The sequence below is a fragment of the Martes martes genome, assembly GCF_963455335.1.
Source record: "Martes martes genome assembly, chromosome: 5".
Classification (NCBI taxonomy): domain Eukaryota; kingdom Metazoa; phylum Chordata; class Mammalia; order Carnivora; family Mustelidae; genus Martes; species Martes martes.
This window is the reverse complement of record NC_137892.1, coordinates 58725765-58737822: the sequence shown is the minus strand read 5'-3', so window position 1 is coordinate 58737822 and position 12058 is coordinate 58725765. Positions and strand designations below refer to the sequence as shown.

The 12058-nt window shown below is 38.5% G+C and overlaps 1 protein-coding gene across 2 annotated transcripts in view; it reads left to right on the top strand.

Annotated features, from left to right (window-relative positions):
- The window catches only part of VCAN (versican), a gene marked incomplete at its 5' end in the record, with an annotated part of 97951 nt that overhangs the window by 30603 nt on the left and 55290 nt on the right, over positions 1-12058 (top strand). For both annotated transcript variants that reach the window (XM_080805047.1, XM_080805046.1), the window contains one exon: positions 3841-6858. In XM_080805047.1, coding sequence (XP_080661173.1) covers positions 3841-6858 — 3018 coding nt within the window. The remainder of the gene's footprint in view (positions 1-3840; positions 6859-12058) is intronic.

The following is a 12058-nucleotide window of genomic DNA, read 5'->3' as shown; positions in this document are numbered from 1 at the left end:
AGCTTTGAACCCTCATTTTCTTTAATCCCTCTGTCTGATTAAGCTAGGAACTAGGATTATGATTTAGAGAAGGCTAAATAGTTTCCCACCACTTCATATGCTATACTTCTTACATATTTGTTCACTTCCAAGTGGAACTGTCCTTCTAACCTACGGTGTGCTTGTGATCCTTTTTGTGCCCTCCACCATAATCTGACTGTAGGCACCAAAACTAATCCTTCCCTAAATGGTATTTTAAATATGTTTTCTGTTCATTGAATTTCAGTCTGTTGGCATTCAATTGCTCGTAAAACTTTTTTTTTTTTTAAAGATTTTATTTATTTATTTGACAGACAGATCACAAGTAGGCAGAGAGGCAGGCGGAGAGAAAGGAGGAAGCAGGCTCCCTGCTGAGCAGAGAGCCTGATGTGGGGCTCGATCCCAGGACCCTGGGATCATGACCTGAGACAAAGGCAGAGGCTTTAACCCACTGAGCCACCCAGGTGTCCCACTCGTAAAACTTTTTAATGAGAGTTTGCATTCTAATGCCATCGTTCCAGCCTTTACTCTTTATTTAACAATGAAGTCCGAATCAACTTATTGGATATCCACTCTATTTGTGAATTCTCATGTTTACAGTTATTTACATAGGAAACCTTTTAATATAGAAGAACTAATTTGAAATTAGTCACTTTCATATAATGTGGGCGGTACGGGTGTGCGTTAAATCGACTATCATGCTGCTAACAGGATCTTTATATTTTATTGGGAAAATCTGCCTCATGTCTTATAACAGAAGCACAGAGAAGAGAGTCCATAGGACATAAAATACCATAAGTACAGTGATGCAAAACATCTGTGTGGCAGACAGCTGCAAAGATTGGAAGGGAGCTTTTGTGGGAAAAGAAATATGCTGATTTCTGTTGGCTTCCTTAATAATGAAGCTAAAGGAACACTGGTAGTTTTCCAATTCAAAAATTTCTCCACGTGAATTCTTTTGGAAGGACACTTTTGGAATAACTTGGAGTTGCATTTTCACCTTTGTAATAGTCACCATTAATATATTAGCATTTATCCTTAAGATATCTCTTTGTAGATACTTGTGGTTTTTAAAATTATTTCCTCTTTTTGGAGTGGTTGAAACAATGATCAGATATTCTGAGTTATGATGGAAATCAGCTGTTAAGTTGATGAAAAAGCCACCCAACCCCAAGGAAGTCTGAGGTTTTCCATTCCAAATAGTAGAATTAATTAACTTAATTATAAGCAGACTTTTAAACAGAGCTCTAAAATTATTAAAAACCCTTATTTTTGAAAACAAAGTCGCATAAATCCTGGCTTTGTAAGGGAGATTCTCTGAGACATATTGCTGTCACTTTACTATGTTCCAGGACTAGACAAAGGCAACACCAATGATGCAGTAATAATCGGCAATGACGTACAATTTAGATTTTAAAATCTGAATCCTTTATTTTTAAAACACTACAAAAGTATTTTCATAGCATTGTAAGAAGATGTAGCCCAGAACTTGGATTGTAACATGGGACAACCTGATACACAGGCCTTCTGTTTGGCCCTAATGCCATATTATCTCCTTTTAAGTTAATTTCATCAGCCATGGAAATACTCAGAGGAAAAAAGGAAAATTGGCTCTTTTGCGGTTATTAACATTAATATGATTATTTTTTCTCTAATATGAAGTGTGATAAGTGATTATGTTATGTTTCCACGGGAACTTTCTCTGTATGTACATTTAACTATTTCCCCAAAGAAAACTGTTAGAAGATGAACATAATATTTGGCAGTGAAATGAGGTAATAGTTGTGGAATTTCAGAGGATAGAGAATTGAATTAAAAGAGAGATCATCAACCACACTTTGGCTCCTTAAGTTGTTCATGTCAATCAAAATAGACCAAATCTTCTTCCAGGAAATGCATATAGAAAAAGATTTTCTTATGAGGAGAAAAAAATTACTTAATGTTTCCGTAGAGTCCAATTATTTTTGTTTAGTTTTGTTCCGGCATAAAATAGTAACAGGTAAATAGTGACAGACTTTGGAGAATATTTAAATGATACCATAATGTAAATGGCCACCAAGTTTTCATTCTAAAATTAGTGAATCTGGGCTTCAGAATGGTCTGGGGAATGACAACAGCAAATAACAGCTCATCCCAACCAAAAATAAAGAACCTGTTATAACTCAAGTCTGATTTACAACAAAATCACATCATTTTGTCCTCAAATTATTATGATAGATGTTAGTTTTTAAAGCAGTTTTAGGTTTCAGAGTAGTTAGATTTCCTATGTACCCCTGTCCCTTGTCATGCACAGCCTCCCCCATTATGAGCATTGCCCACAAAAATGGTGCATTTGTTACAGCTGATGAACACACGTGGACATACCATAATCAAAGTTCATAGTAGGTAAAGAATGTGGGTTTGGACAATTACATAACAACATATATTTATGATTCTTGTATCAGACACAGCAGTTTCACTGCCCTAATATAATTAAGTTTTGACAGAATAGGCAGAGTGTAAAGATACCCAGTTTAGTTTTCCAAGGACTACTGTTTGGGGATTATTGAGAGTTAGACATGGATACTACAGATACTACAGATGTGACAACTCTCATCAGGGAGAAGTGGTATTCCCCATACAGCTAGTTTTAAGTCATACTGGATGTGGTGAGACAATGACTACAGGTTTCTTTAGAACAGTTCTTTCTGAGTTTAGTGGTGACTAGTTGTTGATTTTTGAAAATCCAATTTTTTCGTAAGAAACAAAATCTCTGCATGCTAAGCTCTGCTGCATTTTCCCTATGTTGAAGAAGAATCTTGTTGTCTACAACACTGTCACTTTGCTACTCAGTTTAAATTTCTTTAAAAAGGAGAGGCCATCCTCTGTAAATCTGGAGGTATTATAATGTAGCATTTTATGATGACATGTTACTTTTTATTGCCTGAGCCCATTCTTTCTGATGCTCAGGATTGTTTCCAGTGATTTGTAATTACAGACCTAAAATATATCATGTGGGTACTTCACTTCCTGTTCGACTTTTGCGTTTCATGCTAAAGTAAGCCTGGAACCAAGACCCTTGTAAGGGTTACAAACGTAGTGTGTAGAACATAGAGCAAAATGTGGATCTATCACAAATGCCAAGCAGCCTCTGCCAGAAATGACTTATCGTTTATTAGAAACCCAAGACTACACTGCAGAGTTGAAATGAAGGTGAAGACAAATGTCCCGACACCGGGACTCAAGTGAAGGGCAGTACTAAAAAGTTTAATATCCTGTTTTTATGAAACCCTCCACATTATGGACAATGTAATAGTTTATATGTAACTCGGGTGCATTTGATGTGGCTTTTTTGTTGTTTTGCAATCTGAGGCACTCCCTCTCCCCTGAGACAGAGCGCAGCTTGAGAAGGAGGGAGAAGAGGCGGCGGACAGAAGAAGCCTTCAGAACAGTATTACCACGTTTTCCTAGTAGGCCCCAAGTTGCTGCTGTAGTTTCTGATAAGTAACCTAGCTACTGTTTCCAAACTCTGCGTTTATATGGTTTTGAACTTCTCCTTGTCTTAAAACTACAACGTATTCATTTTCCTTAACCGAAAGCAGCCGTTCATCCTTATGGATGAAAGCAGTGATAAACCTTACCATGTAAAACAAGTGATGAGTTTGTGACTATGATATGTTCGATTGTCTGCCCTTGAGTTAATATAATTATAGTTTCTAGATGCCCTTCATCACAGAACACTTCTGGGTCACCCCAATATACACAGCAGCACTTCACAAACACTGGACATACAACTTTTTATTAGTGACTTGTCTAATCAACTCTTTGAAATTATTTTTCTAGCTAAACAGAATATATCAGAGGCTACAACCATCGAACTGAATATTCTTACAGAAACTGCATCATCCAATCTTTCTGAAGAACTACAAATGGTACCTGAAAGAACAACACCAATCATCCCTCTAATCACCGAATTACCTATCATTACAACAAAGTCCCCTCCTGTGGGAAATATATTCAATTTTGAGCAGAAAACCATAGTTCAGGCTCAAGCTGTCACACACAGATTAGCCACCGAATCATCCACACCTGCTGGGATTACCATGAAGCCTTTGGATATGGACTACTACTCACCTTCAGCTTTAGAACCACTTGGAAAGCCAGACATACCTGAAATTCAGAAAGAAGTACCCCAGAGTACAACTGTCATCTCCCATCATGCTACCCATTCATGGGATGGTATCAGGGAAGACATACAAACCCAAGAGTCAGTTACACAGATTGAACAAATAGAAGTGGGTCCCTTGGTAACATCAGTGGAAATCTCAAAGCACATTCCTTCCAAGGAATTGTCTGTAACTGAAATACCATTTGTGTCTACAACAATGACCCTGGATTCCAAAACTGAAAAGAGAACAGTAAGCCCTATTTCTGAATCTCTGACCACAAGCCGCTATGGATTCACCGTGGGAGAAGATGACAGTGAAGACAGAACATTTACAGTTAGATCTGCTCAGAGCACCTTGACCTTTAGCCAAATACCCGAAGTTGTTACAGTGTCAAAGACTTCAGAAGATACCACCTCCACTCCACTAGAGGACAGGGAGCCATTCTCAGAGTCTACAATTATTTCACCTGTAACTATGCCTGACAGTGACGGATCATCCACAGACAACTGGGAAGAGAAACAAACTAATGGAAGGATAACTGAAGATTTTTTTGGCCAGTATGTGTCCACCACACCTTTCCCAGCACAGCACCATACAGAAGTAGAATTGTTTCCTTATTCTGGTGATAAAATATTAGTTGAGGGAATACCCACAGTTATTTATCCCTCTCCACAAACAGAAATGGCAGAAGGAAGAGAGAAAACAGAAATACTTAGTCCAGAGATGAGAACAGTTACTTACACGGATGATGAGATACAGGAAAAGATCACCAAAGATCCACATATAGGAAAGATAGAGGAGGAAGTCTTCTCTGGAATGAAGTTCTCTACAGCTTCCTCAGAGGAAATTCATCTTACAGAGCCTTCAGTGGAAATGACCAGATCTTTTGATTCCCCAACACTGACAACAGCAAAGCTACATGTGGTGCCAACAGAGGCAGGAGACGCGGAGGAAGACTCTACAACAACACTGGTTGAATTGGACACAGATGGCTATCAAGATACTACAAAGTATGATGAGGGTATTACAACACTGAATGTGAGCCACAGCACTGTAACTGTGGAGGTGGTCACTGTATCAAAATGGGCATGGGATGAAGATAATACAACAGCGAAGCCTTTAGAACCCACAGAAGATGAAGGTCCTCCAAAATTGCCCCCTGCCTTACTCACCCCTACAGAAGTGAGTGGGAAGGATAAGGAAATCCCAAGTTTCACTGAAGATGAAGGAGATGAATTTACTCTTATCCCAGATAGTACTCAAAAGCCATTAGAAGAGTTTACTAAGGAAGATACAACAGACATGCATGGGAAAGTCACAGTTAGATTTCAGCCAACTACATTAACTGGTATTGCAGAAAAGCCGACTTTGAGAGCTTCTACAACCAAGGAAAGAGTTCCACCTACCACAAGTGTGGAAGGCCAAGTTATTTATGCAACCACAGAAGGAAGTGCTTTGGAGGAAGGAGAAGATATGGATGTCTCTAAGCCAGTATCTGCTGTCCCCCAATTTGTAGACACTTCAGACGTGGAAGGATTGGCATTTGTTAATTATAGTAGCACCCAAGAACCTACTGCTTATGTAGACAGCTCCCATACCATTCCTCTTCCTGTAATTCCCAAGACAGAATGGGGAGTGTTGGTACCTTCTGTTCCACCAGAAGGTGAAGTTCTAGGTGAACCCTCTCAAGACATACATGTCGTTAATCAGACTCACCTGGAAGCAACCATTTCCCCTGAAACTGTAAGAACAACAATAGAAATTACACAGGGAAAAGGTCAGGAAGAATTCCCTTGGAAAGAAGCGACCACAGAGAAGCCAGTTCCTACTCTCAGTTCTACAGCTGCCACAGCTGAGGAGGCAACAACAGCTGTGGGTAAACAAGAGCGTGACGGGCCACCATACATAGTCTCTGAAGACAGGTTGGTGACAGCTTCTGAGAGAGTCCCAGTTGTCGAAACAACTCCAGTTGGAAAAATTGAGCACAGTATGTATTATCCACCTGGTGCTGTCCCTGAGCACAAAGCAGAAACAGATGAAGTGGTAACCCTAACACCAAGCGTAGGGCCAACGGTATCTTTGAGTCCAGAGCCTGAAGAGAAGTATGAGACAGAAAGTGCTAGTCCAGGGGAATTTGTATCACCTTTCAGCACCCACGTTACCCAGCTTATAGAGGAAACCACTACTGAGAAAAGAGAGAAACCATCCCTAGATTATATTGATGTAGGCTCAGGATTATTCGAAAAGCCCACAGCCACAGAACTCCCAGAATTTTCAACAATTAAAGCCACAGTTCCAAGTAACATTACGGCTGCCTTCACTTCAGTAGAGAGACCCCACATCACGTCAGCATCCAAGCCATCCCCAGGACCCACTGAGAAACTGCCTCTCATTGACAGGGAGCCTGGAGAAGAAACAACCCGTGACATGGTAATCATCGGAGAATCAACATCTCGTGTTCCTCCCACTACCCTGGAGGATGTTGTAGGGAAGGAAACAGAAACTGATATTGACAGAGAGTATTTCACAACTTCAAGTACTCCCTCTGCTACACAGCCAGCAAGACCACCCACTGTGGAAGGCAAAGAGGCCCTCAGACCTCAGGCAATTTCCACTCCAGAACCCCCAGCAGGGACAAAATTCCGCCCCGACATTAATGTTTATATTATTGAGGTCAGAGAAAATAAGACAGGTAAGTCTTTGCTTTCTAGACATGCCAGTCAAAGCAATCAGCATTTTATCTTGAAAATTACTTTTGGGAAAAAAAATCAACATGCCAAATGCTGCCATTAGAAGATAACTGGAGTGTGAAAAAAAATTCTGTATTTTAGCTTCATATATTTGTACAAGAATTGGAAAAATATGTTATTTGGAAGAATGTTAGATACGATTGTGTTTTAAAAGTCCTAAGAAGCCCTGCTTTGTCATCTAATATAACCAATCATCACTGTTACATCACTTCAGAACATGCAGAACAAAGTGTTTTAATTTCAGTGTCTTTCCATGCATTACTACTCAAGTGTAGTACTAGACTGTGTTAACATTCCATTGGTCTTTAACTATTAACCTTCAATACTTACATTGTGGACAGCTAAAACTGTATCGCACATGTCTTGGGCTGGTAGAAGGATGTCTAAAGGTTTGCTTTGGTTTCTCTCTTTCCCAGGATTTTATAGGTTTGTTGTATAGCTTGTGGGGTGGGTACCAGGTCTGTAGTTGAAATGTTATTTTAATACCAGTTCAGCGTACTGTTAAGCTGTTGTCCTTGGGTATTTTAATGAGGCTTTCCATATTTAGAACAAATGCACCCTAGCTCAGTCCTAAAAAAAAATGCTGTAGTTTATTGTGTCATATATAATTTCAGATATGGGTATGTCAGCATTACCTCTGTTCCCTAAAAACCAGGCTGTTGATGCTATTTATTTTATGATTTAATTATTTCATCTCTAGGAATTTTTACGATTGCCTTCTATTCTGCTCAAATATTTTATTTTTCTCTCCGGCAAAAATTCTTAAAAACTGCTTCTTAACGTTGAATAATACTTGCAATTTTCATTATTGAACATAACTTATTCCTTCCTAAAGGTCAAACCACACCATCTTTGACTTTGGTAAGCTAAGCTGAGTACACATAGTGAATACAGTTTAATAGATCAATTCAGGTTTGTATCTTTTTAATTTAGAAGTTGAGATCACTGATTTTAGTGAAGTTGCTGTATTCTAGTTTGAATATGTGAATTGAAAAAATGAATCGTTATTTTTTTCCTTGACTGAGGTCCAAGAGGTTGGCCTAGAAGAATTTTTTTTTTCTTTCTTTCTTTCTTTTTTTTTTTTAGCACCACATTTTCTCTCTTACTGTTGGGATATTCCTTTTGGGGTGTCATTTTCTTAAGAGTGTCGCTATCCTCATTAGAGTGTTCAGGAGTGCACCTGTTGGAAACAAACAGGTAGCTCTGTTGTTGCGTCAGCTGGCTTCCAGGGTTGTAGGTGGAAACTTCATGCTTCTAGTAACCAGAATGTGCTTGTGTAAAAGCTCTTGCGGAGCAATGAATAGAAGGAAATACATTCCCAGGTATTACTGTTAATCTCCACTTTCTCATATGGTTGAAAGAGGCCAGGATTGGACATCACTGTCCTGCTAATGAAGCTGTTTCTTGGAAATTATATCACATCTCCTGTCTCTTACATTCCTTTTCCACCTCTTGAAACTGGGATCAGAGGGAGAATATGAGTTGCCAAGTAGTGGAAATGAGGACTGATGTTAGTAGGGTTGGAAAAGTGACAAGACGATATTACTATGAAAAACAAAAAGCCAAAGTGAAAGGGAATTACTACTAGCACTTAATTTTAGAATTTTTTAAAATGCTTGAGTGAATGACTATGCAGAAGTTTTTTCCAATTTAGATGACTCTCGAGTTAGTGTAGATACTAAGTTGAATCCAATAGTAGAGAAAACAGTAAAAACTAGTCTGCATTTAAAATCTCTTAAAATGGGAAACTGTGATAAGGTTAAGGTGATCAAATTATAAAACAGAAGATGTGCAACTTGATCTCCCTGGAAGCATTGACAGTCATCAGAAAAAAAAAAAAAAAAGCAAAGTTGGTAAATGGTGACTTGAATGGAGGGTCTGAGTCACCTGATCCAGAACCCATTTATACAAAGGTGCGTGTTTATATTGGAGTTGTTAACTTAGTTCAGCTGGGTCTGAGAGACATGCCTAGGTATGTCCTCTTCCTTCTTCCACTTTTAAAGCATGGGATCATGATTTGCTTTTGAACCAGTTTTTCTTCAACGTCGATAACAGTAGGTCAGAAAACTCTGTGGGAAGGAAATTGTTGGGTATCCCCATCAGGACCAGATTCCAATGTGTGTGTGGTGGGGTGCGTCGGTGTAGAACCTGTATCTATCTAGATCCCTCCCTCATTTCTCTGTCTCTCTCTTTCATCTGTCATTTTTTGTATACTTCATATATGTCATTCTTCTGAAGACTGAAAGTGTTGATTATTTCTTGACAAGACAATGAGATTTACTCAGAACCAGCTGCTTACTTTTACAAATTTTACTTGTTTTCTATGAGAAATTTAATTTTCAAGCATCTTGAACTTTGGCAAGGGAAAACGTTAAAGCAGATGTTAAATTAATGGGTTCTAAGGCAGGTGTACATTAATAAGGAAAAATATATATGTGCCTGGAAACCAACTTCTTTATGTGTCAAGGCACATTTTTCCAGATTGGAAAATCCTTGGTTCATGTATGAACTTGTATAAATCTATTCACAAACATAGAACCGACCTCTACATATACTGTATATCCAAGCAAGCAAAAATGCCACCCATGCTACACTAAACCGAGGCATTCATAATTTTTTGCTATGCTCAGCAAGTCTCATAAATCTTGACTTTTTTTTTAACTACCATGAAACGAAACATGCTACTCAAGAAACGTTTATGTTATATTTGCTGAAATGGATCTTAATAGCAACTTAAGGTACTGTTGCTGGAGGGCAACTGTAGTTAGCAGTAAAAAAAAAATCTGAAGGAACTTTTCAGCTCATAAAAGTTTTATGAGCTGAAAAATGCTATGGGGTGTGTTTAACAGTGGTTCAGGGGATACTGAAAACATGACTCCTGTCTACTTCAGGAGTAATTTGCACACCTGCATTTTGAAAAATTATTGAAAGGCTTTCTTTGTGAACACATATGAAGTCTACAGGATTTAGTGGTGTGGGAATAGTTTCTTCAATTCTGTATTTTTTTTTTTTAAAGAACGCTCCTCTAAATCATCAAAAATGTCACAAGTTGGTGTGACAGAACTGTGAATGTCTTTAAAAACTGGTGTGCTGTTATCATTAAACCAGAGAATTATTTGGAAATGTACAGATATTAAATTCAAACATTATTATGCAAATGCTCATAATTATAACCTTAAAATAGATGATTTATTAGTTTTTTTTAATGAGTTTATATATACTACATATTATTTGTCAGGCCAGCTCGATGTTATTTGTTTCATCAAGCATTCGTTTTTGCTAGTTTTATAATTTATATCTAAGTGCAGGGCAGGCACAAAGCCAATACTAAACTAAAATGATACAGATATTAAAATATTGATGAAATTATTAATGTGATGATATCAGAGATTAATGAGATGTTGAGAAATAATTTTGGCCTCTATCTTAGAATTCATTTTGCTCAGTTTCTGTATCGAAAATTATGGCACCTTATTGCTTATATCATTGAGAAATAACTCTTATATGATTAATTCCTCCTGCATTTTTGTTTGTACTTTGGAGAAATGTACACAAAGCTGAAGGCATTGGGGAGAGAATGAAGAATAAGGGCGTTGGCTCTGAGAACAGGAAATAGACACCTGGCAAAATGGTAGTATTTATCTCATTGCATTCACAATCGTCATTTTTTAAAAGGCAATGTTTATATGAGATTGCTTCATATAACTTTTCAAAATCACGTATTTTTCATTTTGATAGAATTGATTATGTAGAAAAATTACTTTCAGATTTTTTTATTATAGGAGCAGATTCCTTTCTTCAAACAAAACCTTATTAGGAACACTATATTTTGAGGAGATAAAAAGTGGCTCCCCTGGTTAATATCTGACAGGCAGCTATACTCACCACTATACCAGCAACGCTGCATTGTTCTGGTTGACATTTGAGAAAGGAGATCAAGACCCTCAATTTCTCGGGACCTCTCTCTTAACTTGTGGTAGTTTCTAAAATAATAAGTACCTCAGACCACGGCTAGAAAAAGAATACTGTCATCGAGCTAATTCAGAAGCAATCAGCAACAATTATTCATTCCTGAATGAATTGATTTTTTTTTTAACGTAAAAGCATTTTTTAAATTGGTCTGATTATCAATACTTTATCTCACTATCATCAGACGCATCCACTGATATTTACCTTTGAATAACTTTGAATGATGCTGAATAAAGCAAATTAGGCAAATCTAGTGTTTTTTTCCCCCAAAGATGTTATTTACTTACTTAAAAGAGGGAGAGAGAGAGAGCACGGGCACAAGCAAGGGGAGGGGCAGGCAAAGGGAGAGGGAGAAGCAGGTTCCCTGCAGGGAGCCCTATGCGGGGCTCCATCCCAGGACCCTGGGATCATGACCTGGGCCCAAGGCAGACACTTAAACTACTGAGCCACCCAGGCACCTGCAAATCTACTTTCAATCTCACTGATCCCTATATATCATCATAGTTACATTTCAGATACAATATCACATGCATGTGCAGAGCTCAATCATCATCAAGCTTGCAGAGCTTGATACTTTCAGGGCAGGATTTACATCTATTTTCATGTTTAAGTGTTGGAGATGGGTTGTGAGACAACTAGGGAAGGTATTGCCAGTGGGCAAATGGAGGCACGTGTTTAGGTTTAGTTTGCTGCTAATATGGGGGACAACGTATGCTGTTCAGATACCCGCTGTGGCAAGAGAACAGCACGCTGAAATTGGTAGCACTGGGTCTGGGCTGCTTCTTCCCAGTAGAATTTTGGAGCACATCCCTGAAATTGGCTGGGGCTGGTGCTTGCACACATGAGTGGTTCTCTTTGCTGGGCTTCCGCTGTGGCTCCCTGCCAGAGAAGCACATTTCTTTCTGCAGGGAATTAGGATGACTTCTTCCAATCCCTCCTTTACTGCCTGAAATCTGGAAAAGGACTGAGTACCTCTTCCATTAGTCAAATAAAATGAAATGGGAAGAGGCTCTATCTTCCCTTTGTTTCTACACTTGGAAGAAAAGAATTGACCCTAGTGTTTCTAAATGATGAGTGAGTTTAACCCTGTATTGCAGATCAAAGTTTACCTTTCTAAAAAGTCCTTCTAAATGTAGTATTTTGTGTGTGTCATGCATAATGCACACACCACTC